General features: G+C 39.3%; 1 protein-coding gene across 1 annotated transcript; it reads left to right on the forward strand.

Moving 5' to 3' along the window:
• Window positions 1–454: 454 nt before the first annotated feature.
• TBX18 (T-box transcription factor 18) lies at window positions 455–26680 on the forward strand (the record flags this gene model as incomplete). Its single annotated transcript, XM_079781579.1, has 8 exons — window positions 455–752; window positions 1932–2136; window positions 4262–4363; window positions 7615–7786; window positions 15432–15599; window positions 18661–18725; window positions 24356–24450; window positions 25956–26680. The coding sequence occupies 8 exons, from the start codon at window positions 455–457 to the stop codon at window positions 26678–26680; spliced, it is 1830 nt and encodes a 609-aa protein (XP_079637705.1).

A 26680-nucleotide genomic window follows, 5' to 3' on the forward strand; every position in this document is an offset into this window, starting at 1 on the left:
TTATTGACACTAATGAGCAAGTTCTTCCCACCGCTCTCCTGACTGGAAGTGCTGACAGATCAAGGCAACAAATTTCAATTACAATCCCTAATTTGTGTCCGCAGAGTGTTTTTTACCCCTGTTAGTCCTCTTTGGCGCATCATTTGAGGCAGATCTTGGAAAAGCAGGAAGAGGTGGAAGGGGTGGGAGCGAAGGAGTGCATCAGTGAGAGCGCGCACGAGAGACCGAGGAGAGGAAACTTGGCGGGCGCGCCGCCGGTTCCTCGGATCCCAACACCAGCGAGAAAGAGGAAACGCCAAATTTGTTTTTGCCCGCGGCGGGGAAGGGGGCAGTTCTCGGCCTGCGGGAGGCCTCAACAGTTGTTCAGATTTTGGTGGGGGAAGGAGAGCGAGTGAGCGTGTGTGCCCGTGTGAGTGTATATGAGCGAGGGGCGAGCGGGCGCCGGGCGGCGGGGATGGCCGAGAAGCGGAGGGGCTCGCCGTGCAGCATGTTGAGCCTGAAGGCGCACGCCTTCTCCGTGGAGGCGCTGATCGGCGCGGAGAAACAGCAACAGCTTCAGAAGAAGCGGCGCAAGCTGGGCGCGGAAGAGGCAGCCGCGGCGGTCGAGGACGGAGGCTGCAGCCGCGGTGGCGAAAAGGGCTCCCCCGAGGGAGACGAAGGCAATGCTCTCTCGCCGCCGGCTGGGGCGGCATGCGGACCCGCCCGCAGCTGCGCTGACCTGGAGCTGAACTGCAGCTCCCGCGGAGCCGCGGGTGAGTCGGCCCCTTCCCACCCAACTTCGCGGCGCGTCCCCTCCGGGTCCCGCCCGCCCCCACGGCCGCGGGGAACCCGAAATCTGCGAGTCGTGGGCGTGCGCGAGTGCGGTGTTCCTGCGCGCCGGAGGCCACTCAGCCACTAACGCACTCGCCGTGGGTGTTGGGGGCGCAAAGCCCGCCGCCGCCCGGGTCGATCTCGCCGCGCAACGCGTGCAGCCCTCCAGACGGCGAAACCCCGCGTCCAGCCTCGCTGCTGAGGCTGCCGCCGCCCGCGAGGCGGTCCGCGCCCTCTGCGGCTGCTGTTGGCGACGCTCCGCCGTGTAGACCTGCGCTTTGGGCATCTGCCTCACTGGGGGTTCCAGCCCACGGGTGCTCTTGTTTTCCTTCCTAGCTTTTAAAAGCTTGGCGGTGGAGGGAGCGACGGTATAATCCCCCCAAACCGGAACGAACGCCCTAAACCGTTTGGGCAAACCAGGAAGAGGGCGGTGTAGCTGCAAACGTGGTTTCCCGAGTGGTAGCTGGACCTTTCCCGTCCCTTCCTCTCTCGATTCCCGCTGCCAAGGATGACAACGACCGTGGGCTTGCTTTTCGCGCTCTCCTCCTGTCCTCAGCGAGCCGTTTGCCTAAAAAGCTCTGGGCGGCCGGGGAATTTGGCGAGAGCGGAGCAAGAAATATTTCGAAATGTTTCTGGAGGATGCCTCAGCCCCAGCCCAAAGCCAGGCGCTTTCGGACGCCCATTGCAAAGCAAGGCCCTGGCGCTTACCTCCAGGGTCCCGGCACTAGGCGCCTTGGCGGAGTGCGCGCGGGGGGCGCCGGGTGTGTCGGGGTTTGCAATGGGGATGTGAACTCTGGAGTCCATCTCAGGCTCCACGGGGCACGCATCCCAGGCCCCGGTGGCCGCGCGAAACTTATTTTGGGGCCTTGGCGGGGCGGAGGTGGGGTGGACTCGGCCCGCACGCCTCTCGGGGACTTGGAGGTCAAGAGGGTCCCACAGGAGCGTCCAGCGTCCCTTTGGCGGGCAGTGCGGGTGTTGGACGGTAGACCTGTTTGGTAGAAGGTTTCCCCTTTTCTCCTGGTCCTTTACCTCTCCCCAGCCTCCCTCCCGAGGCCCATCTCCCCATCAAGATGCCTCTCTGGGCCCTCACCGGTCACCCCTCTCTACTCTTTGCTGCCCAGGAGGCTGTGAGGACGGCTTCCTGCAGGGCTCTCCCCCACTGGCGTCCCCGGGAGGCTCTCGAAAGGGCTCCCCGGCTCCCGCCCCGGCCAGGCCTGGGACCCCGCTGCCATCACTGCAGGCCCCGCGGGTGGATCTGCAGGGAGCTGAGCTCTGGAAGCGCTTTCACGAGATCGGCACAGAGATGATCATCACCAAGGCGGGCAGGTAAAGGGCGAGCAGTCGCGAAGGGCCCCTCACCGCACCCCCTGGGTGGGTTAGGAAGGGGGGGGTGTCTCTGGTAAGCATTTCCGCATAGAGAGGGCAAGGCCCTGGGTAGTGGTTCACTTCTGAGACTGGCTTTCCCTACCTACCCGGTCAGTGAGGGGCACAGTCCGGCCGCCCTCTTGTTGGATGGATGCTCAGGAGAAAATCACGGTCGCCGCCAACATGCTAGCGGTTCTGTGGATACGCGGCGTTCAGGGGAGTTACAGATTCGTGATCATATTTACATCTGTCCACACATTTGATTTAGGCTCTAGTTATCGCCTCTGGTACTGTGGGACAGATCACCCCCCCTCGTCTTTTAACAAATGCAGTTTACCCTTTAGCAAACTAATTTGCTTTTTCAGATTTGAAATTTACCCATTGGTTCTTTATCAAGAGATTTCCTTGCAATGTGAGAACGTGGTGTGTTGTGCTATTTTGATATTAGACTAGGATGAAAAATTACTGGAATCTCTGGTAATATATGCTTAATCCTTGAGAAAATGGTTACCTTGATTTTTAAAAACCGCTTTTGTAGATCCGCAGTTACGCAGCTAACTTTTTTTCCTCAGTGAAACCCAACACGTTCGTCTAAATTTGCTGAAGAACTCTAAAAAATATTTTGTAAGAAGTTATATCCGTTTTTTGTTGAAAGTGAAATTTGCACAATCCTCAGTAAAATAAATGGATTTTGGGGCCAGATCATAGTAATTTGAAGGAGGCACAGAGATATTTGCATTTTAGAGTTTCAGTTCATTTAGTGCAGTGAAATCTATGAATAATATCTTCCTTAAAAGGGAGGTAAAAAGCACACACCACTCTTTCAGGGAGTACACATGGCAAAAACCTGGATAGCATAAAAGTATCCAAACTTATTAGAAATTACAAAAACATATTTTATTGAATCCATATGCTACCTTCTACATTTTCACAGAGCTATTAGTAATGATCCAAATTCCGTTTTCAACAACACAAAGCAACAGTTGTCTTATAAAGGATGTAGTTAAAGACCTTTACTCTTTATCTTACAGGTGCACTGAAATAACACTCAAACAACCAGCATATTAAACTGCTCTCATGCCTAGTTAGGAATAATGGACTTTCTTTTTTTGTGCAAGTGGTCTTTAATGGCATTGTTATAGGGAAAAAAATTGGTAAATAAGAGTACCAAACTTCGTGTTATAAGGTAAATTAGCAAAAATTAGATTAATTGGAAGGATCCTATACATACATCATTAGATGAAAGTGTTTTTTTTAAAAAGAACTGCTCTATTCGTTTTTTAATATACAATAATGTGCTGTTGTATGCCTTGCTACTGTGCCATTTTAAAAAGATAGGTGCATTTAGTTTAGCATCTCCTATGATGCATCTGTGGGAAGCCAAGAGAAATTCAGATTTTCATTTTTCTTAATTAGCAATGTTTTGAGTAAGTGTGGTTAAAGGAGAAAGTATTTTCAGGTTATGGTAGGGGAAGGAATGATTTGGTAAATATACACTGTGCTTAGTTTCTGCTTTCAATAAAGAAGTTTTACTATACCTTTCAAATTTGGAGCAACTTTTGCACTTCACCTTTACCATGCTGCAGACAGGAAGTCCTGTCTCAATAAAGAACATATTGTTTGGTTATAGCATGGCACATTGGCTCCTTGTGGCTTTTTATAACCCTTTTAAAATTTCACATTATAATATGTTTTATCACTTTCAGAAATTCAAAATTTCTATTTCTACCATTTGGGACATTTTATTATCTGTATTATTCAAGTAAATTTGCTTATTGATTTTTTTAAAGTGCTTTCTTTAATGCCTTGACTCCTTCAATGTATAAAACTATTTTGCTTTTAGCTATACTGACATTTTAGTAAACACAGAAGCAAGTATAAGGTACAACCAATTACATTTAAAAGCCTCAGTTTTGCTATGTCCCCTGTTCTGATTCTTTGAATTAAATTACCAAAGTGAATGGTATAAATTTGTTCATGTGAAAAATACAGATTCTGGAGATTTCTTTTGCTTATTCATTCTCCATGTGTTATCACAAGCAAAACCCAAACCAAAACCCCTTTTCCTCCCCTCCCTTATAAATAGGCGCATGTTTCCAGCAATGAGAGTGAAGATCTCAGGATTAGATCCTCACCAGCAATATTACATTGCCATGGATATTGTGCCAGTGGACAACAAGAGATACAGGTATAGTGATTGGATGGCTAGAGGAGAATAGGAAAACACTAAGATTTTACAGGCTATGTCTGTTTGATTTGTGACTATGATGTTTGTTTCCAAAAGCCTGTAGAATTCCCAGAACCATAATCCAGTACCTTTCAGATTTAATAGCCCAGAGGATGCCTTCTTTTATAGTAAATGTGGAAACTTAATTTTTCTTTTGCTTTTTATAGATACAGAAATGTCTTTTAAGTACTGAGGACTTTTAATAGGAGCTAGTTTAGCGATGTTAAACCAAGTGTGTTTTTTATATTGATTCACATTTTGATGAGAAGTTTGAGAGGAAATGTTAAATTTATACATATATGCAATATTTAATAAACTGTTTTGTTTTCTTTGTGATTTTTATCTTTAAATAAATTCACTTTATCTGATTACATTAAAAATTGTACCTGTTTGGAGGCTCTTCATCTTTGAGAAAATGATTGAAGATTTTTATAATTTAGAAAAAAATAAAAGCTCATAATGCATTACGATATTAAGACATCTTTAAACTGGTAATGAATTAATTACCTTAGTGTTGTTTTTTTGCTTGGTAGTTAAAAAATCTATAGTATTTGGATTTTGAAAGAGAATATATTTATACAGACATCAAGTAAAGTTGGAAAATATATACATTCTTCAGTATCAAACCAACCTTTGCTCTTTTTCTCCTGCAAGTAAGCAAATCAATAATTTTTAATGATTATGCTTTTTATTTTTCTGTTAAAATGCTAACATAAAAAAGGATATTTTGAGTGAGAGATCAGAAATTATTGCTCTAAATTTTGTGGGTTTTTTTTGTTTCTGTCTTTTTTTCTTTTATATAAATACCTAGAGCATTCAATAAGTTATTAAACGAAATCAGATTTGGTTTTTATCTTTTAAAATTTAGGAGTTGCTTTTTGGAAACAGGTTTATGGTGTTAAAGTATACAGATTTAATTAGTACAGGCACATATGGAATACTAAAAAATGGGTAATAAAAGGGACAGTTTAATTATTTGTGTTTGTGTATATGTTATATTGCTTCTTTTAATTAACTCATTAGGGCGTTTTGCTAAAATTATCTACTGAATGACAAGCTAGAAGGCATTGAAGTTTATTTTTTAAATATACTTGGTTTAAAATTCATATTCTATGTGGGTTTTGTGCTGAGAAAGATAATGTAGCTCTTAATAAGCTTAGAAATTATTTCCTTTCTCAACTAAGTTTGTCTCATATTTCTTTCTTCAGATCTCTTCCATATATTTTGGACGGTTTGTTTTACATAACTGATTCTTATTATTTTTACATAAAATGCAAGCACAATTTCAAGTGTTAGTATTAAGACACCAAATTTTAAATGATCAAATTGTAAAACATAAATTTGCTTTCATTTATATTGCTTCCCAAGAAATTTGTTTTTAGCATTTGTATTTAGAATGCTGCACAAAGAATATGTAGCATGTAACATTTCTTCTCTTAGTGGGTGTGGATTTTTGAACTACTCAATGTGCATACTTTTTCAAGGTTTTGATAGAGAATATTACTCTATTTATTTTGGTAATAACTTTATCTATAGTGCAGGTTTTTAAATTTTTTTGTTTATTATTGTTTTTGCATTTCCAAGATTTGCATTTGATTTTCCAACTTTTTCAGCACTAATAGAAAAAAGTTTTCTGGCTTATTCTCTGCTACCAGAGAGTGGTATTTGATCAAGTTAAACACAATTGTGACTTACTAGAATGTAAAATTAATATTCACAAAAGCCTGTGTATTAAGGAACTTATTTATTGAAATTACACTATACCAAATAAAGGAAGTTTTAAAAAAATTGTTCTTAATTATGTGACTGTGTTTTTTTCCAAGAAAAGGAATTAAAGAATAGAAGACATATTGAGCTCAAAATAGAGTGAAATATGTGACTGTAATTGAAACAGGGTCTCACCAGAGATGTTATGAAAATGTTTCATGCTATTAAAAAAAATCGCGTACTACACAGGTAGATTTCTCTGAGACTATTTGTAAATTGTATGTTATATTTTAAAACACAAATGGAAGAAAAACAACAAAGTATGCACAGTAATTTTATTTTCTATACCTTTCTAAGTTAGTCATTGATATACTAGTTTCTAGTTTTTGAATTAGTGTGTTTCAAGTTAATACAAATAATAATCTGAATGGAGGATTACTTGAAACATTGGGATTTAAATGTATTATTTTTAGAGTCACTATTTTTGATACATATAAACAAACAGAATAGAATGTTTTATCTCTTAATTAGGAGAGTAATATTAATTAGATATCCCATAATTTTCAAAGTTTGATGCATATTTTATTTTATTTTATTTTTAAATATATTTTATTGATTTTTTACAGGGAGGAAGGGAGAGGGATAGAGAGTTAGAAACATCGGTGAGAGACAAACATCGATCAGCTGCCTCCTGCACACTCCCTACTGGGTATGTGCCCGATACCAAGGTACATGCCCTTGACTGGAATCGAACCTGGGACCCTTGAGTCTGCAGGCCGACGCTCTATCCACTGAGCCAAACCAGTTAGGGCTGATGCATATTTTAATTAGTGGTATTTAATAATTATTTGCAGCATTTTCTTACAACAATAAAAAAAGAAATATGTAGGAGATAAAACCCTACATTTTATGATTATACAAACTAAAAATTAAACTGAATACTTTATCCTTAATTTGTAGTGTGATAGAGTTAGAAAAAATAATTCTAAATGATAATAGATAGAACTTTTTGCTATGAAAATAAAAGTTACTGAAACTTCTGACAATTTCTTTTTGCCTTTCTGCCATCTATCTTATCAACTTGTACATAAGCCTAAAAAGGGGAAATGATAAAGAAGCAGGACACTTTTAGGTATAACTCTTAAGTATTTTTGAAATTTACTTAAAGGTGAGCTTGACAACGTAATAGTTTTTCACATCAGTTGACTATCCAGATGAAAAATATCTAACATGAATAAGTATAATTCATAAGTATTAGGATACTTGCATTTATGGTGGTGGCAGCATGCATATTCTCTCTAAACTCTTAATACACCACCTTGAGTGGTCAGTAGGCCACTGCTGCCTCAGGTAGTTTTTTAAAGTTGTCAAAATCTCATTTTAAATGCCTTGGATGTAAAGAGCAGATTATTGTATTTTAGACTTAAAATTTTGTCTAATTCTGCTGAGTTAGAAATTCCAAGAAAGCAATAGTTTATATCCTATGCCTTGTCATTGCTTTTTAGGTATGTTTACCACAGCTCTAAATGGATGGTGGCTGGAAACGCTGACTCCCCTGTGCCACCCCGGGTGTATATTCATCCAGACTCGCCTGCCTCGGGGGAGACCTGGATGAGACAAGTGATCAGCTTCGATAAGCTAAAGCTCACCAACAATGAACTGGATGACCAAGGCCATGTGAGTAGATGGCCTCTAAAATTCGCCACCATTGGATGGCACACCCATACACGTACTGTGCTGGACTGAAGGAAATGAACTTTTCTAAGATCATAGTATTACTCTTCTTGTGGATCAGCATATGCATAAGCTGTGCAAAATCATGGTGGTATTTGCATCGGAGACTATGCCTGTAGCTAGAGTATACTATGAAGCATTAAATATATTAAAACAAGATACTACATCTGTATTAGAATGAAAGAACCCCAGGCAGACTATTTAGCCAAAACATTTGTTTGAAATCCCATGAGGTACTAATTATTATACTCTGAATATGAATACAGTTGGTTTAACTGGAATAGTGATTTATTGTGTCCTCCCTGCATCCAGTTCTTTTCCCAGTTGAGGCTCATTGCTTCTCAATAATGTTCCATCTGCAAACTCCCAATTGTTTTGTAATGACATCTAATGTGTCAAAATAATAATTCCTTTTAGTCTTAAAGCTGCTGAAATATGATATGTAAGTCAAAGCCAGCCATTCCAATAATATAGTCATTTTAGCACCTTATTAATTTTTATAAGCAAGATTTCTACATTATTATTTTAATAAATAAGTAACTCTGGATATATGCTGATTTCCATTGAAAGATAGCTCTTTCTATTAGGTTTCTATTATTTGAGAGGGGATTGATTGATGCAGGATTAAAATGCCTTTTGATTAGTATTTCATACATAAAATGATGAACCAACTAGTTCATTTCTCAAAGGAGTGACATAAAGATAGCATATTTATGAGCAAATCTCTTAAAGCACAAGTGCAAACTGTCCTAAACTAGTAATACTGTGATGACAGGATGTGATTTGCAAGTTGCTAGACAATAACTTAAGCAGCGGACCTTAATGAAAGCATTCAAGTACAAATTTCATTGTGGTACAAAGGCAGTATCTAGCTTTTAAGACACATCTGTCTCATTTTGTTGGTGCTTTTGTTTATTGGTTGCCTTTTATGATTTAAAACAGAATTAGAAAGGTAGCATGGTTGATTCATTTCTGAATCCAACTTCATGCCCTATATTTTAGTGCATTAATTAATTTCTCTTCTTTTTATTCTTTATTTACACAGTCGAGATATGCCAATTATTTTTCACTTGACTTCAGTCTCACTGAGGGAGCTGACTGATATGTTGCCAGCATGTCCATTGAAGGATCTTTTTTTTTTTTTTTTTGGAATAGGAAATTTGTGTTACTTGTTTTAAAAAGTTTAAATATACTCTACATTTCTGAGTTTATCAGTTTAAGAATATATCTTTTAAAGAGATAATTGGATCTAAAAGCGACATACTGTCATAGATAAGGTACAAACTCCTTTTAATAATTTAAATCATTTTAAAATTCTGATGCTTTCAAATCAGATTAGTGGCTTTATATCTAATATCCACCATCTATAATACTAGATATAGATCTAGTAATTTATATGTTTTTTTTTTAATTTTGTAACTTTACTAGACTTTAAAACAATATTCTCCAGAGAAACAGAACCAATAGGATTATATAAATGTATATATAGAGATTTATTTTAAGGAATTGACTTATGCCATTTTGGGAGCTGGTAGTTTTGAAATCTGCAGGGTAGATTGGCAGACTAGAGACCCAGGAAAGAACTGATGTTGTAGTTCTTGTCTTAAGGCAATCTGGAGGTAGAATTCTCTCTTCCTCAGAGACTCCAGTCTTTTTCTCTTAATAGCCTTCAACTGATTGGATAAGGCCCACCTACAATATTGAGGGCAATCTGCTTTACTCAAAGTATACTGATTTAAATGTTAAATTCATCTAAAAAATACCTTCATGGCAACATCCAGACTGGTGTTTGACCAAATATATAGGTACCATGGCCTAGCCAAGTTGAAACATAAAATTAATTATCACACAGTATTTGTTTAAAGCACAAAACATTACAAATTGAAACTCAGTTGTTTATAACTAAATGATTATTGTATTTCACTATTAGGAAAAACAAAAACATAGCAGAAAATAGGCAAAATAGTCAGATAAGTGTGTCATCTACCAGTGAAATTTTTATTGTAAAGTTGTGGTAGATATAATACTTTAATAAAAGGAGACAATTAATATGTGTGGGGAACAAGGAAAGAAAGATATATATTTATGCATTTTGGGAGCAAGGAAATTGCCTTGGCAAATGGTAAAAATGTATTGGATCGGTTGATACTAGAAGAGAATGTAGGAGGGAAAATGCTCTTTTTGTAAAAACATATTTTTGAAGGCTTTGTAAAATCTATATATATAAAAGCCTAAGTGTGTCCATCTGACCGACCATCCAACTGGTAGCTATGATGCACATTGACCACCAGGGGGCAGATGCTCAATGCAGGAGCTACCTTGACGCGCACTGGCCATTTAAAAAGAAACGGCACCACAGACTTGGCACCAACAAACCAACACTCAGCTTCCCCCAAGTGGGACACAGGTCCTGCCACCACGCTGGAGCGACAGCCCACCAAATCGCAGCTGACATTGCCAAGACCCCATGGCTCAAAATGCGGCCCACAGCCCAGCCCAGCCCGGAAATTGTCACTATGGGCATGGCATAATGTCATGTAGCAATGCCCGGCTTCCTCTCCCTAGCGACTAGCCTCCTTGGAGTTTCTTCAGCCCAGGAACACGACTTGCTTTATAGCCTGGTGCAAACATTTTACACTTTAACCAAATGTCTGTGAAGTGTTTTCCCGTGCCTCATCTCATTTGATCCTCACAGAAGTTCTGGAATAGGTAGATAGGAGATTCGATAGAATTCTATTTTCTTTTCATTAGCCGGAAAATGGAGATTTAGAAAGCTTAGAAACTTGACCTGACTGAAAAGAAGTAAGAAATGGTGGAACTTGAAAATCACTGCAGGTTTTCTCACTGCTCAGAATATAGTCAAACACTGCTGCAATTAAATATTTTACTCTGTTCCCCCTGAGTGATCTACATGCTTTATGTTGATATTTACTGCTGTGTTGCTGACAATTACCTGAAAGAGAAGTTGGGGTGCTTCACTGGGCTGGAAAAAGTTTAGCTAAATCAGAAAGCAGGTCTAATTAAGCAAGTTTATTCCATATCTATAAAAGGCTAAGTTGACTCACACATGCACGATACATATAAAGCTCTCGCTGGCACCAATCGCACGTGTGTGTTTTGATCTGTCATTGTCTATAGTGAATTTGGTTGACACTTCTATTATAGAGAAAGGGAAAATAGTGATATTAAAATATTTCTTCTAATTAATTTCCTTTCAATGTGCACGAACACCGGGCCACTAGTGTAAGATAAGAAGCCATAGTCTTGGAGCCTCAATGGGGAGAGAAGTCCCACACACAAATAATCATGCTGTCAGCTCAGAGTTCAGATGTGTCCTTATACCCGCCAGGAGAGACTGAGGAGGCTTCCTGAAGAGAGTGTCTGTTGTGTTTATTTACTCAGTTTGATGGCCCCAAATGAGTTTAGGTTAGAGATTAGGAATTTGTTTCTTATTCTACTGTTGATGCGATTCAGGTCTGGGAAGACAGTAGCATCATTATGGTAGGACTTTCTAATTCAGAAGCCCCTGTCCTCCTGCAGAGAACTCTCAGGGAGTCCCCTCTCTGCCCTTGTATGGTTGTAAGGAAGTGATACTAAACTCTAACCAATCCAGCTGATGACTCAAATGAGAAGCTGATTTTCTAATTAGCTGCTTTTTTTTTCTTTCTAAATTGCTTTCTGTCCTCCCAGTTCCCAGTTTTATTCTACTAAAGATGTACAAGTGTTCAACATAGTGACCTGAGAACTCCATGTAGACCTGAAACTTTTAGTAAACCCATAGTTATTGTAGGCATCAAATTCTCACAGGGCTGTGACTGGATCTAGGTTTACCTGAGATCTGAGATTAGGTGTCATTGTGGTTGCCCCCAAAGTGACTTTTCATCTTTCCAATTGTTTAGAGAGGAACATTGGTAAGAATCTGGAGTGGAAATGTCTCACTGCTCCACAGCTCGTCTTTGAATGTTGTGAAGACTTTATAATCCCTACTTGCTCTTCAGGAAATCTGTAGCCAGCTTTATGTTGGATTGTATACAAACCAAGACTGGTCTACCCCGGTGCAGATGTTTAGCATGCTTGGGTGGGGTTATTTCCTTCTTATCATGTGCATGATTCCCTATTCTCCTGGAATTTGCTGTCTAGAGGGAAACATTTAGATGAGCATTTTCCTGAAGAATTAGAAGACATTTAACAGGTGTGTCTGAAACCTTATGAGAAGACATTTAACAGGTATACCTCCCTGCTTTGGCAGGAAGTATGGCCAGGTAGCCACAGCCATGGTACCTGTGAAAGGGTCTGTTTTCCAGCTGCTGAGGATTCAATGATATAGAGGAACGCTACCTCTAAGTTTGCCCTCACCATCTTCTCATTTCTGCTTGAGAATGCAGTGGGAAAGCAAGGTATTCCAGGGGAGATTTCTAAGATCTTGATGGAAAGAACTTGTAATAGCTTAGAGGTCCAACGTGTTCATGTTCGTGGGCAAGTCACTTTGGCTCTCTGAGGCTTAGTTTTCTCATGGGTTATGTTGGAACCAGAGAATTTTGAGTGAATCAAATGAGCTGGTAAACTTGAAAGTATATGTTTCTAAGGAGTGATTTATATACAGCTTCATGCCTGAAACAAAACCAAGGTCGCCTTGCTGTGGAGCTGGCAACTTGGGGTTACTGCATTGACCCCAGTATTTAAAGTGAGCCATTACTTGGTATCACCAAAAATACAGGGAGCCAGGTTTTTGTTATCTCTCTTCATTGGTACTTTGCTAGACTTGTATCAACACTGAATTTAGGTCATCTAGAAAATTTCCAGAGTCAGCAGGTAGTATTTTCCGATTGAGCTGTTTTATAAGGTACAGCTTGGCATGTCTGTCAAACCACAGGCACTTTCATCCCATCAGATCAGAAATAAGTAATATCATGCTTCTTTTGACTCAAGCCTAGTGTGTTTAAAATGGGGAAAAATGTGTATGAACCTGAGAAGCTGCACTCTGTATTATGGAGATAGGCCCACGTGATATCTGTACTACTAGGTAATGCCAAAAAGAAAAGAAATCCTCCAGCTAAATAGAACAGAGAGCATGGAACATGCAGATCAGATGTAATTATTTGAGTTTCGGTGATGGGCATTATCATTGTGTTCTCCTTGTTTATGAGGCCAGTGGTTCTCCTTGCTCTACTTGTTCTATTAAATAAGCAAACTATTATTGACTGCTCATCATTATAAGTTTGATAGTTTATTAAAGATCAAATAATGCTATGTTATAAAGAAGAACTGAGGCTTGTTTAGCATTCCCTAAAATTTTCCAGGGATATATTAAATTCCTATGGATGATATTGAAAATTATTTTGCTTAATTAATCTTGAGATTTTTATTGGCAGTTGTCCTTTAATGTGCAAACATAGCCATAGATCAGCTATTTCTGTACACTGCTTCAGTATACCTCACCTAAGTCATTTTGATGACTTAGGATAAGGATATAGACAAATAAATAAAGTTAAAATGTAGATAGCTATGTGGAGAAATCTTCTTGAGAGAACAAAGACTTCATAAAACAGGAACCTTCTTTTCATTGGCTGGTAAACAGAAACTCAAATCAGTTTTCATTTCCTTCATTTCAAGTCAGTTCACTGTAGTCTTCTGAAATTAGTTATGCACTTAATAGTTTTTTAATGTGAAGTAGCTTTCTCCAGTTTTTCTTCTGCTCTGGAAGTTGCTGATCATTAGAATTAAATCTTGCTTCTGTGTTTTTCAGATTTTTACTTGACTCATAGTCAGACATACATTTTATAGTATGACCGCGTGCATGAAGAAAACAATGTTTTGCAAAACAATACTTACCCGTACTACAAGCAGCGCGCTCTATTTTCTGCTTTATTTTATAATTTCATTTATTTTAAAAATTTCTGGTAGAAAATTGATTTTGTGAGCCACTAATGGGTTACTGAAAACTGTCTTGTGTTAGACTTGGAAAGAGCCTTTCCCAGAGGTTGCAGGGTGTCCCCAGGTGATGTTGAGGGCTGCCATCCCTTCTCCTTTCCTCATACGTGGGCTGCCTCCCCCTCAGGCATGTCTGTCATCCAGACATTTCCTCCCCTCATAGAAAGGAAATTTTAGGGTAAAAATACAAAACAAACAAACAAACAAACAAAACCCAAAAACTAACCACTGTTAGTTTTCAATCTCACTTTAAGTTTTAGTGGTTCCTACCAGAGTGTAAAGACATCCTCTTGTGGCAGCAAAACACTGTCCCAGTAGAGGGCTCTTTGTGTTTGGGCTGACCAAAGCTCCTGAATTTGGCTTATTAAACTGGTTGAATCCTGAAAGCCACAAGGTAGGTCAACCACTGTATTTTTCCAAGACTTTTGTTTAAGCATTTCCTCTCCAAACTCCAACACCCCCAAACCTGAATTCAAATTGTATAGCTTAGGGAAGATAGAGGCTTGTTAACTAAACCCATTAATGAATATGGAGTCCCAGCAGCAAATAGAAAATCCTCTTGGGTGAGGCTATTTCTTTACACCACTTCTTCAACCTTGAAAGCAAGCATATAAAGAAGAAGAAGAAGAAAAAAATTCACCCATAAACCCATCATTCAGAGATGATCACTGTTCATATCTTGGTATGGGTCCTTTTTACTGTCTATTTTTATATAGTTTTGATTAGTTTGTAAACAACTTGGGTCCTTTTTTATCATGTAAGATTTAAAAGGAAACATTTTATTATGTGGTTTAAAATGTCCTAAACTGTATTAGTAATAGCTGAATAGAACCATATCCAGTTGTGTTGTCTTTCATTAACCTAACCAATCTACTTACGTGAGTGCTTTATAGTTTTTCTACTGTTGTAAACAGCACATTGCACATCTTTGTACGTGAAATGCTTTTTCTGGATTTTGAATATTTCCTTAGGATTAATTCTCATAAGTGGAATCCCTGGGTAGAAGGCAGTTGGAGCATATTATTAGATTCCTCCAGCAGAGTCTGAGAGCACCAGTTTTTCTATCCCCCAGCACCTGGGTTTTGAAAGCCTTGTTGTGATGGAGGCATGGACCCTGGGCTCTCTAAACAAACCAGAGACTTCGTGAACCACACATAAGGCAGACCTTGGGGTATCCTTAAACTTCCCTTTGCCTTTGAATAGACATGTTGCAGTCATTAATAGGGGAAGAATGTTCTCTGAAGAAAACCCTGGTGTGAAATATTTATTTTTTTAGGGGATGGGTGTGGTGGAATTTAAATAATCATTTCAATCTAACTTTAAGTTTTATTGGTTTCAACTCTATGTTCTAATTTGGCTCATTAGAAGTAAAATACTTATGAATTTATTTTTGTATTTTTAGAAACAGAAAATTTGATGTTAAATACCCTGGATTTCACCAAAATAATGATTTTTTTTGTATTTTTATGCACATGTAACAGATAACTTCCTAGCTCTCCTTCTCCAATTTTGATATACTTTAATTAAATTGGCTTTTCTGCATCCTTGGAAATTTTGATTTCCAACTATGATTTATTTTACATATTAAATATTTGGTCATGGTGTTGAGATTGGGCAGAAGTTCCTGACGAATTTGGCTTTTCTTTCCTTGACATAGATTATTCTTCATTCTATGCACAAATACCAACCACGCGTCCATGTCATCCGTAAAGACTGTGGAGATGACCTTTCTCCCATCAAGCCTGTGCCTTCTGGGGAAGGAGTGAAAGCCTTCTCCTTTCCCGAAACTGTATTCACCACCGTCACGGCCTATCAGAATCAGCAGGTATTGTTCTTAGAATTGGTATCTTCTAGACTTTCATTTCAGTTGTAAATAGAAAGCTAGCTATCCTTTTACTGTACCTAAACATTATGAATTGCCATAAAGCATTTGTCATAGATGATGTCCAGGGTATATTGTAGTAAAAATTCTTTATCCATGATTCCTCAAGTAAGGCTACTCTACTGAGGATTTTTTTTTAGACAAGAATGTGTCTCGTGACTGACAGTGTAGGTTTACTTTCCATTTTGCGATATTGAATCATGATGTCATAGTAAAATTAGAAAGTGTGTGTATTGTCTAGGAAATAGACATGTGGAATATGAAAAGTGAATTGTATCATAGAGCATGGGATTTGGTAGTTCACCTTATTTTAAAACTACAACCCATGTATAATGAGAAATATTTCAGGAGCATTTATCCTTTATAGTTATTTGGGGATGTATACAAAAAGGTCAGTTTCTTTCAAGATGCACTTTAATTGTGATAGAAGGTGATGCATATGTTTATAGTCTGAGAGATCAGCAATTGTGGAGTAATCCTTTCCTAAATTTGGGAATAAGTTGATAAATGAAATATTTCTTGTCTGTATGGGTAAGCATACATGTATTTTTAAGGCTGTGTTAAGTAGGTGGAGAATTCAATCAAACCAATTATTTAATCCATGCAATTCTGGTCAGTTTTTATAAGAAATAGGGATGTAGTTGAGGCTGATGTGGCTTGTGGTACATTTTAAAAAAGAATTTCAGTTGTCAGCAGAATTATTTTAGATCTCCATTTCTCTTTCAATTTCTATACATCTCTGTTAAAAGTTTAAGGCTTCATAATCTCTGTTGTGGTTTCTGTTGTTTTAAAGCTTCTGAGGAGATGTGGATCCCGTCCTGTGCGACTTCCTTTAAGTCTGAGAGGCTCATCCACTCTCATCCCTGTGCCAGCACCAGTCCCATTGCCAAGGCTCCCCCGCCCTCTCACACTCACATTGTCAGGCCTTTCTGCAGGCTCTTTGGAAGCAACAGGAAATTAACCCTTAGAAGGGCTAGAGACAATTAGGAAGACATTCTTAAAATATGTTAGGTGCAGAAAATGAATATTTTTAAAGGAAACATACAATGCATGTGGGGAAAAGAGCAGAGTCATTTAGTACCCAACCCCATTTCATTTTCTTTCTCTGCCACTGTCTCTTTCTCAAACACACAAAAATTAACTGAGTTAAATGTTTTGTGTGGTTTTTCTCCCAGCCTCTGTGATACAATAAATGAGAGACAGTGCGCTCTTGGTACATGTTGGTGACTAACACTACTTAACAAATGCTGACAAATAGATTAAGAGAGTGGAAAAATTAAAAGAAGGGAAAGTGATAATGATAAAATGCAATCATGTTTATTTTTAAACTTCCTAGCTGCTATTTTGAAGAACTTATGGAAAATTGGTAAGCAGCCTAGCCTGGTGGTTAACAGCATCGGCTCTAAAGCCTGGGGTCCCAGCCCAGTTCTACCACCAAGAAACCTTATGATCACAGGATACTTAAGCCTCAGTTTAAAAGAAAACATAAAATTTGGATAATAACTACATATGAGTTGCTATGAGAATTTAAACATAATAATATGCATAGAACTCTTCGTACAGCCTACATGGCATGCACTCAATAGATGTGATGTTAGTAATAAAAATAATGATAATGTTAATTGTGCTATATATCTTTGTTTAGACATGGTACCAATATATAAATCTGTACTCTTTTTAAAAAATACTGTTTTAAATGTATATTTAAATTATTTTAATGTTTTTAAAACATTATTTAATGAACACAGAATTGAGCTATAATGAATTATAAAGAATTCCTTCAATGAGAGAGTGGCAGACACAATAAATTAATTAGCAAACCCTTACGTTATATAATTTATAATGTAGTTTTATCGACATACTAAAAGCCTGTCATATGGAACTCATATGTCTCAGGTGTTACATGGCTGATTGGAGGATGGCTGAGAGCACACACAGAACTATATAGGGACATTGAAGATGACTTCCCAAAGATGCCTTTCTTTGCCTTAGTGTTTGTCTGTCCTCAACCAAGATGGTACAGTCAGAAGTATGTTCATTAACTTTGTAGATTCTGCTCAACCAAGGAACAGAGGAAACAAAGCATGATGTGCTTCTTAGAAAATAGGCTGTAAATTCCTCTGGATAAAGTGGAGATCTGGACAGAAATAGATGAGATTCCGTTTACTAGTGTTAATTGCAAGATGATATAACAAAAAGTATTTTTAATGGAGATGACTAGACTATTTGTAAACATTTCCCCCCCAAATCTTGGGGTCTGAGTGGGCAAAAAGCTGGTTATGAGTCAACAAGTTATAGAACTGTAGTTAAAATTAAAACATCATTTATTTCTACTACATGCATAAGATGTAATCCCATTAGAACCTTCAAATAGTGGTTACTGCTGGTTAAGTACTCTGGTGAGTTCAGGACTCCATAGATAAAAGAGGAACAAGTACAATTTTCCGATGAGAGTCATAAAGATGGTTCAAGGAGAGACAGAAAAATAGAGAGGCAGAAAAGTTAATGGAATGTATATTACCTAACTCTGAAGAAGAGAAGAATGTGCAGGAGCTCAACAACATACAGGCAAATAAATGGCTCTTAAATTGAAGTTGGAGATGAGCTGTTTCCCATCACTACCATTGTAAGAGAAGCAGGATTAAACTATATCACAGAGTTAAAGGGAAGAACTTTAGCTCAGAGAGATTGGAAAACAAAGGGCAAGTTATCTCCTTTTCTAGGCATATTAACAGCAAAACAAACTTTATTCACAGTGCGTGAATTAGGGGTGGGGAATGTCTTTTTCATAGCAGATAAACGTCTGGGTGATTTCTGAAATTTTCTTCTAGCTTTGCTGCTAAGATAATAAAATACATGGGAAATGAGAGAGGAACACAATAGAATCATCTGACATTTAATTTTGGAAGTACTTGTAGTTCTGCCCTCATTTCCATTTTTAATAACCTTACTTGGCATTTATAGTAAGATTCGATGTGATTTTTTTTTTTTTTCCACTCTGCAGATTACTCGCTTGAAGATAGATAGGAATCCATTTGCCAAAGGCTTCCGAGACTCTGGGCGTAACAGGTAAGTCTTAGTGAAGAACATTCTGGCTGTGGTAAATATATTTGATTGTTTTTATGGTTACCTTTCCATTACAAACCAAATAGTTAAATTTACTGACATGGTTGGGAAACCATTTCTGATGAGGGTTTAAATTTGTTAATACTATTGGGCCTTGTTTATAACTTACTTTTTGGGTGTAGTGTTGTGACCTGCCCATTCTTAAGGTGAACTTTGATGTGTGATGCCGGGGTGAAAATGGGAGCTCTCAGCGTGTATAGCACATGTTCCTCTGAAGGGGCCTTAAGGAAGGCTGCTCTTACCGGCCCAGGGGCTTCCATATCCAAGTCAGTATCCTCTCTGCATCTGCTCTTGGTTTAAAATTTGCTTAGTGATGTCACAACTATCTATTGATTCTGTCTTTGGAATATGGCAGGTCTCTTGTTCCCTCAGATTTCCAGCTCATATATGAAACTACTCCCCATTGCCAAGAGAGCTGATATTCTTTAGTTTCCAAATTTGTCTTGGCTCTGCTGACAGCCACACACTTGTTTATTTTTTCTGTGTCGTGTTTTATGGTGTTTGTACTAAGTGGGAGAGCTACAATAATGAATTCCACTTTATTACTTTTATCAAAAAGCAGATCACCCTAGTCTGTGTGCCAAGAGCTTTTGAATTTATTGATATGATTTTATTCCAGTACAGTTCAGTGCAACGTTTTCTAAAATAACTGTTGATAGTAGTAGAGAGTAATAACAGACTAACGTTCTCCAGATGCCTTTTCAGGGTAAGGCTTTGAGTTAAATGTTTTTAAAAGCATTTTGTTTTTTAAAAGGTATTTGAGAAATTTTTATTACTTTACTCCAGAAATTATTCGACTACTCTTTGAAAACTTGGTATTGATAGGTTGTGTCTACACGAAGTCAAAATCCCCAATTATCTTATTTTAGGGACAATTTCATTTAAAATTGTGGAAAGAAGATACTCAGGTAGTAGCCCAGATTTTTAGTTCTTTCAGCTGATTAATTGGGCAAGGCAGGTGTAAAGACCTTTTCTCAGAATATACTCACGTGCTTGCAGAGACTTGATTTCATCTTTCTATGCAATGGCGTTGTTTAAACACCATGCAATGTGGGGACGAAAAGGCAACTAAAATACTACTTGGAGAGTAGCCTTTAACTTGGTGCAGGAAGATCAAGAAGACTAATAATAGGGCTTCCCTCTGAAAATCTTCACTGTGTGGGAAGATTTGCATGTGTTCCTATGCTCCGATGTGGCTGTATTGAAATTATGCTGTGTTTTTAGATGTCTGTTTCAATGTGGAGAACAACTTTGCTTGGCTTTTGTTATGTTACATTAGCTCCTAATGAACTTTGCTTGTCAGAGGAGTTTCTGCAAGTTGAATAGTTTAGAAAGGGAGATGGCTACTGGTGGGGTGACTGAAGGGAGCCTTTGGGAGGACTCCTTTTCTAGTTTGACAAATACTTTGGTGGAATCTTCTTGTGGTTTTGGTTAGAGCAGAATAGTATTTATCCAGTTAAGTGTCTTGCATATATTTCAGTTTTGTAATTAATTTTTTTAAAAGCAGAGAATACATTTATTAAAATTCACTGAAACTTCAGGAGGGCAGCACTGAGGAATGAAGAGTACACAGCTAGGAACCGTGTCCACGTTCTCCAGTAGGCGAGCTCTAAGCAAGACCTCACTGCTGTGACCCTACACTGTTGGTTCATTTTTGGAACAGTAAATTTTAAAATATTTTCAAAGGCTTATTTTGGGTAGATAATAATAGTGAATAAACCTACAGTAGAAGTGAGATGATAGGCTGCATATGATAAGTTTTCAGAAAGATTTCTATAAACATCAGCATAATGCAAAGGCGTCTGTTTTGTTTGTTTGTTTTTAATTTGGTCAGTGAAAAAAATCAGTGGCTTTGGTGAAAGCCAGCTACTAAGTCTATTGTTTGGTGAGGTCAAAATGCTAGGTTTAAGATGGATATTTTCCTTCCCTTTGGTTGTTTCAGAAGTGCAGAAGCATGGCATCCATGGTGCTTACTACTATTTCTTTCTTGACTCTAAAACTTTTAGAGTTTTTAATGGATATACATAAAGTAATGAATTATGTGTTAACACTTTTTAAATTTTGCTAAAACTTTAAAAATTTTATTTTGCTTCAAATGTTTTAACAATAGTTTAGTATAGGGCAAACATGTTGAGCCTATACATAGCTTTCTTGGTAGTGAAATGAATAGTTTCACTTTTCTTCTCAGTAAAATTATTCTTCTGCTTCTCATACTTAAGCTCTTCATTCCCCATTTAAAAATATTTGATTTTAACATTTTCCATTGATAAATGCAAAAGGCACTTATCTGGAGAAGAGAGAATTTGATCACCTTTAAAGCTTTCTAATTTGTGTACTATTTTCCTTAAAAAAAAAAAGAACCTGAGTTATATTTAAAACTTGGAGGGTACATTGGTGTGGAGGGCTTTAGGGAGGAGTGATATTATATATATCTCTAATATATATATTAGAGAAAAAGCCCATGAGAAAAAGTTCAATATATTTCTTTACTATCCCTGGTTCTGTTGCTGTTGTTATTAATTTTTAATGCAAATTCTATTTTTATTTCCCCCATATATGAAATAAACAAATTAAGCAAGATAAAAAATAAACATGGACTTGTGATTTTTTAAACTTTATAAAACAATTTGCTTTAATTAAAAATTATCCCTTCCTGGCTATTTACGGTTGTACAACCTATTTTATAGGAATCAGTAGCTTCAACCCTTAAAAGCTCTCCTGCAAGACATTTGCTACGTGAAAGAGAATTTATGTGCTGAGAATAGTTTCATTCTTCAGTTAGGCCTTAGGTTTGACCCTATAAAATTTTTTACTCAGGAAGGTACAAAAATTTCTTCTCTTTAAATACTTCAGGAAAAACATAACCATTTTACTAAATAAACTTGGCCATTTGATAGCATAAATTAGGGTGGTGATAAAATGTGGAAATTGTTCAAAGGCATCTTGTATAAATTATCGCCTTGGCTACACTCCTGCAGGAGGTGCCTTTTATCTTTTCTTTAACTAGACAGGAAAAGTCTCCATTACTGGAGAAAATGAAGGCTTTTTTAAAAAAAGTCCAGATTCAGCTAATAAATATTTTATAACTGTTTCCTGCAAAATATCTCAAATCCTTTCTGGAACTTGCAGTGTGAAACAGCAGCCTCAAGAAAAATATCAATAGCTCCAAATTAGATCACTTGTAGATATGTCACCTTCAGAGCCTCTCTTTAAAAATTAGGGGGTCTGTGTTTGGGATGATCAATAGCTCCCCCCCAAGAATTTAGTCTATGGATTTGTATTTGAAGCATAATAAAGAGTATGCTGCTAACGCAAGAAATGCAGTAATGCTCATCTCTATAGTTAATAAATTTTTAAGTCTGGTGGCTGCTCATTAATTATCTCTTAGTAAATCTCCTTTGAGACCACTTCATGACCACTTTGATATCTTTAATATTTAAAACTATGATTACTGAAACTCATCTATCTGGTAATAAAAAAGCAGTTTTATACAAAACTGTGTCCTAACATTCAAAAAAGCTTGTTTTTAGAAAGTCATACAAATTTAGTATTAGTATAAGCTAAATATAGAGTAATCAGCTAAACAGCACCTAGCATTCGATAGTAGAGTATTAAATGACAGGCAGGCTACATACAGGCTGCCAAACTCCCCCCTAATTAATACTTCAATGTACACAAAATGTTACTCCGTAGAGTGGTCTTGGATTTGGCTTGTGGTTCAGCCACAGATATGATGTCTGGTTTGGGAAAAAATCACTTAATAGCAAACAACTTTAGAGCTAGGACAGGATTCAAAGCTTTTGTATTCTAATCCTCACTTTGTGGGAAGCTGACATCCAGTGAGGTTAGAGTAATTGCTTAAGGTCACATGGTGAGTTTTAGTGTTTCAGTCTCAATTCAATTCTCCGGACCCTCAATCCAGGGTCCCTAACACGGCTCTCTGTGGCACACGGATTACAGCTGGAGCCAGAGTCTGCCCTTCTCTCTCAGTGCAGTCCAGGTGAGGTCTGTGCAGGTCCACCCTGTGCCCGGTACTAGCACCTGTGTGGCACTGGTGATGGCTCTTGCAAGTGTCCTCAGAGCAGGATCCCCCTGAACCTGGGACTTCAGAGATGAGTCAGGTCCATGTGTGTCTCCTATGAGGATGGGGCATGTATGCGAGCCTGTGCATGTACCACACCACCCATCCACACACACACAGCTGTCTCCCATGAAGTAGTAATGCTCCTATGGAGTCATGACAGAAATCAGCAAATTAATGAGTCTGTACCCTGATCACTCTAAAGAAGCAAATTCAATGTGCAGAAGGGCAGGTCATGTGAGATGATTTTATCTGCACACCTCACTTACCACTCTTATTGTCTGGGGGGAGGGAGTGTCCTTTAGTCTTATTTCATAGTTACTGACTTAGAGATGCAGGGAAGGCAGAGGAGGTAGCACACTGAGTCTAAACTATTAGAGATGGACCTATCTTTAATATCTACACTAAACACAGATTACATATGTATATTAAATAAAACTGTATCTAACAATCACAAGAGATGTCTGAGTATTGTTTGACACCCAGGAAGCAGCCATTTCCTACAGTGGAGCTATATGTTTCATGAAAAGCACAATGTTATGACATTAATAAATTGTTTAGGGCTGAGGTGGTTGAGGGAAAAGTGGTGAGGTTTTGAGAATGGGCTAGTTAAATGAAGGGCCTTATTTCCAGAACCTAGAGGACTTAGTTATATGATATAAGGAGGGGAAGACTCTGAATCACTTAAGGTAGGAGATACATGCACATATATCTGTAGTTAGAGTAGTTGCCCTTGTTTTAAAATATGCATATATCATGTAAATAGTCCATAATCAATTTGTTCTCTCTCTTTAAGTGTCCATCCTTTAAGGTTATGTAGGAATTTAAACATAACGTTTGATGCTAATGCTAGCTCTGTATACCCTACCGCCCTGTGAGACCACCTTCCTATGATCCTCCTGCATCGTGGGCTGAGAGGCCAGTGCTGCCCTCAGACCTCCTGTTGCTGGAGTGAGAGCCCACCCTGGCTGCCCCAGATGTGATGGAGATCAAGTCCCTGAGAGAGAAATCAGTTTTCTTTGCATGAGTGCTCCTCTAAGCTGGCTGCTGAGGCAACAAAAGATGGACAGAAATATCTCTTAGGAAAGAGGTGGCTTCACAGGGCATGCTCTGTGGCAGAGACATCCTCACCAGAGAGAGGAAGTAATGTAACAGGGAAAGGGGGTCGGTTCCAGATCACAGCATAGACTTGGAGTCACATCAGCTAGGATGGCCGTTCTTCACCTCAACTTAGCCCAAGGGGATAGCCTTTTATCCTCCAAGGTCGGCTTAGTTGTCTAACCTTAACAAGACTTCTTGGGTGGTCATCCTCTTGTGCCCTAGTGACGGAATGGTAGCCCATCTCTGAAGCATTTCTTTCTGCCTGTGCCAAGCTTCTCACTTGCCAAAGTCCCCACCGCCGCTGTTTTCTGAGCTGCTTATTCCTGAGGAAGGCTCCAATGCTCCTAACGCAGCTTCTTTTGTCCATCCCCATCCCGATCCTTCCATTTAGAATGGGTTTGGAAGCCCTTGTGGAGTCGTATGCATTCTGGAGACCTTCACTACGGACTCTCACCTTTGAAGATATTCCTGGAATTCCCAAGCAAGGTAAATCACAGAGTCTTCCAGTCAAATAAACAGCCAGTTCCTGCCTAGAAGCTCAGGAACTGAAAAATGAGCAAGTCATTATTCACAGTGGCGACCTCATCACCAGCATCCTCCCGTTACAGGATCCAACTCTTTCTGTGTGGTATGGCGATGGACCAGAAAAAATAGCAGTTGTGGTCTTAGGTTAAGTCTTCGATGTCTTAGGCTGTTTATATATTTCACGACCTTCACCTCACCTTAAATCTCTTACTAAAATTAGAGGTGGACTAGGGGGCTCTGGTGCCAGGTACACCGCACGAGAAAGTGCCATTGCTGGTTCTAGTTCAACTTTTCTTGCCAGCTTCTTACTTGTCTTCCTTCACCAGAGTTGCCGCTAGGCAGGGTTTATGATGAGAAAGCCAGGCACACTGGGGAAGACTTCCCTGGGCTCACCCCTGAGTATTTCTCCCAAGCTCAAGGGTAGTGTTTCCTTAGAAGAAGTTGCCTGGATAGGAATGACACTTCCATGTGCTTCCTTCTCTGCCTGGGGTAGGTAGGACTCTCAGCCCACTTCCACACTCAGGCTATTTACTCCTGATCCTGCCCAGATCCCCAGGGAGAACTTAGCATGCTTTGTTTTAGATAATTATCATTGGTTGAATTGGACTTTTAGGTTATTTTGAGAAGCTATATAAAACACTGTTGCTAGTGCAATGACTGTTTTACAACCTGTCCATTCCATTGGAATTCTTCTCTCCCCCTAAGTTCTGTCAAGTTTGCAAACACCAATCTGCCAGCAAATCCAGAGAGGAGATTCAGCCACCATCACCATTATTGATTGGACGGAGGGTTCGCCACCCTCTCTATTTCACAGGACTATTTGTTTGCTGGCCATCTATTCTTGTGCTAGCATGTGATTCTCCAACCTGTTTCTGGTTGGAAATGAAAAAATGTGAAGTTCTGCGCAGTACAGTCATTGACACACTCAAACTTTCAGTGGCCAGTTGCAGATGTGTTTGAGGCAAGCTGTGCTCTATCCTTTGAATTCCTTCTTTTTCTTGCAAGCAAATATATTGATCCAGAGCACGCTCTGCTGAAAGAAAAGGTAAAAGCTTGGTTAGAAGAGAGCCAATAGTTATACTTTTGGAACAAGATACATAGTAAGATGAAATTTATATTTCATAAAATTGCTTGGGAAAGTCAGTATTTATAATATTATAGTAAATGAGAAAACTAATTGAGGAAGAAAATGTGAAACTTCTGTGTGGTGGTGTCCTAATATTTCTGCAATAAAAAAATACATACTTCCCTGGGGAAATAACTTGCCATGAAAATATTGAGAGGATCTGTGTTTAAAATATTTCATCAGAGTTCAATTAAATTATAATTCTTTGGGAGCCGAAACCATCCCCTTTTCATCTTTGTAGCCCCCCTTGTAACAGGCAGTGTCTAGCTCCTGTTTATAAAATGGAGAAGAAAAGATGGCTGTGGAGTTATTGCTCTTTACGTTTCACCTTCTCTTGTAGGAAATACAAGTTCCTCCACCTTACTCCAAGGTTCTGGGAATGGCGTTGCTGCCGCCCACCCTCATCTTCTGTCTGGTTCCCCTTGCTCCTCTCCGGCCTTCCATCTGGGGCCCAATACCAGCCAGCTGTGCAGTCTGGCCCCGGCTGACTACTCCGCCTGCACCCGGTCGGGCCTCACCCTCAACCGATACAGCACCTCCTTGGCAGAGACCTACAATAGGCTCACCAACCAGACCAGCGAGACCTTCGCCCCGCCCAGGACTCCCTCCTATGTGGGCGTGAGCAGCAGCGCCTCCGTGAACATGTCGATGGGTGGCGCTGATGGGGACACCTTCAGCTGCCCACAGACCAGCCTGTCCATGCAGATTTCGGGGATGTCCCCTCAGCTCCAGTACATCATGCCTTCACCCTCCAGCAACGCCTTTGCTGCTAACCAGACCCATCAGGGTTCCTATAACACTTTCAGGTTACACAGCCCCTGTGCCTTGTATGGATATAACTTCTCCACATCCCCCAAACTGGCTGCCAGTCCTGAGAAAATTGTTTCTTCCCAAGGAAGTTTCTTGGGGTCCTCACCGAGTGGGACCATGACTGACCGGCAGATGTTGCCCCCTGTGGAAGGAGTGCACCTGCTTAGCAGTGGGGGCCAGCAGAGTTTCTTTGACTCTAGGACCCTAGGAAGTTTAACTCTGTCATCATCTCAAGTGTCTGCACATATGGTCTGA

Source organism: Cnephaeus nilssonii (assembly GCF_951640355.1).
Source record: "Cnephaeus nilssonii genome assembly, chromosome: 9".
NCBI lineage: Eukaryota > Metazoa > Chordata > Mammalia > Chiroptera > Vespertilionidae > Cnephaeus > Cnephaeus nilssonii.